Consider the following 2,017-nt stretch of genomic DNA (forward strand, 5'->3'; position numbering starts at 1 on the left):
TGCATTTCAAAGATTAGAATGGAATAGCGAAGAATAATGAACGACCACTCTGGAAAAAATTACGATCGAGTTTGTTTGAGGAAATATCATTTAAAGAAAACATAGCTTTATGAGATGGCAATACTATCATGATAATCTGCAAAATGCATAGGATGTTTCCCTGGAAACCCTACAAATTCCCATTCCAACAATTCAACAGTATAAATTAATTTTGTTAAAAAATTAATTTGTTTAAAGAAGCTGCCAACTTCATGAATTTGATGGATATCAATGTGTTTTGGCCTTTGGGTGATGTTTTTTATCGTCTTAAACTTTACAATTAACATATTTGGATGCATGAGAAACTGTATGCCTCTTAAGAAGATATGCCCTTTGTAACCTGTCAATTTCCATCAGCACATTGCATAGCTGGTGTAGAGCTTTTCGAGAGAAATAATCTTGGAAATTCAGCCAAACTGTTTGATTGTTGTGTAATGCTTGGGTGCCCTAAACTTAACACAATTATCCATTCCATGTATTTATGTTTCTCTAGTTAATCTATTCCATGAATTTATGTTCCTCTGGTTAATTCAAAATCCATTACTTTTCTTTTGAATGATGCTAGATTTTTGCTTTTCGCAGGCAGTGAAGAGGAAACCTTCTTTGACTCACATGCATGGTTAGATTCTGACAGTGAAGATGATTTTGTCAGTGTTAATGGAGGCAAGATCATGAACCTCAAAAAAAATATGACTACAACTGCAAGAGATCCACAATTTCTATATTATCTGAAGTGCATTTTTGAGTAATGGTTTGTGAATTCTTTGACACAGATTTCACTCCTTCACAAGGTAGTACTCCAAACTATCAGATCAACAACCAAGGGACACCACAGCTGAATAAAGCCTCCTCTGTTGACACATTTCCTGACACCAAATCCAAACCTTCTCTGATTGATAGAAAAAAGAGACTTTATGAACTTATCCAGGAGGACGAGCAAGGTGAACAAGAGGGGATGGAGCAATATGCTGGAAATGGGAAGCTCAAAACCAATGGAAAACCAGAAAATTTTAAACTTGATGCTGATCAGCTTCCAAGATCACTGAATGGAACTCCCTATCAATCTGGAACTAACTCTGCTTGCAGTAGTCACTTGCCTCCTAATAGAGATCTGAAACACCACAAAGAGGAAACTGTAAAATCTAAACAAAGTTACATGCTAACCTTGATACAGAGTACTAGATTCAGCAACAGGATGAAGAAGAAGAAGAAGAGCCCCGCATGCTGAACCAAATGATCAGACTATAAGTGATCATCATGTTTAGATCAGAAGGTATACATGTGGCACACCTTGAGGAATCATGTTGTATATGAGTGACTTATGAAATTCCAACTGCACTTGAAAGTTTTCTCCTTGCTGTGGTTTATATCATAAAGAACCATGGAAAAAACAAAGATTGCTGCGAGGTTTGTATGGGTGGATGGCTTGATGGTGGTGGTTTACAACTTACAAGGCCATACTTTTTAACTGCTTGCTTGATCAAGTTCCAAGACATAATTTAAGGTGTATTTGCTAGCTCTGTAAAGCATTTCTACCATTCTGAGGCATCGAAAGATGCACAGGAACTGATTGGGCACATGGAAAGGTGCATTTTATTGTATTCATTGTTAAAATTTCTTCATGTTCCTATCATCTTCAAGTTTACAGGATATTTCCTTGTGGAATGACTTGCTGTGTGCTTTTTTTTTCTTTGAGGATTCATACTAAAATCTCAAGTACTTATGCTGGATTTTGCTTTAAGTTGTCTTCTTAACTACTCCCTATAGCTAATTTGAATAGTGATGTGACATTTTGGGTACTTAAATCTCCTGAGATCTGGTAAACAACTTGCTTTGTTCCTACATTTGAGATCACAGGAATTTGTTGCCTCAGAAATTCCAGTCAGTGGATCAAAATAGACACTGCCTCTATATGAAGCACAAAAAACAACGCTTATATCACTGTCATTCATGGGATTAAGCATAAGCAGAGTAGGCA

General features: G+C 36.4%; 1 protein-coding gene across 1 annotated transcript; it reads left to right on the forward strand.

The window, feature by feature from the left end:
- Nucleotides 1-551: 551 nt before the first annotated feature.
- Nucleotides 552-1,811, forward strand: LOC120112245 (uncharacterized; the record flags this gene model as incomplete). The annotated part of the gene is given in 2 exon segments (XM_088709712.2): nucleotides 552-792; nucleotides 795-1,811. Coding segments are annotated over 2 exon segments (714 nt in total), but the record flags the coding sequence as incomplete, so codon positions are not given.
- Nucleotides 1,812-2,017: the final 206 nt, after the last annotated feature.

The sequence above is a fragment of the Phoenix dactylifera genome, chromosome 13 (genome assembly GCF_051530095.1).
Source record: "Phoenix dactylifera cultivar Ajwa chromosome 13, Ajwa_hap1_PhDact_Kaust_v1.1, whole genome shotgun sequence".
Taxonomy (NCBI): domain Eukaryota; kingdom Viridiplantae; phylum Streptophyta; class Magnoliopsida; order Arecales; family Arecaceae; genus Phoenix; species Phoenix dactylifera.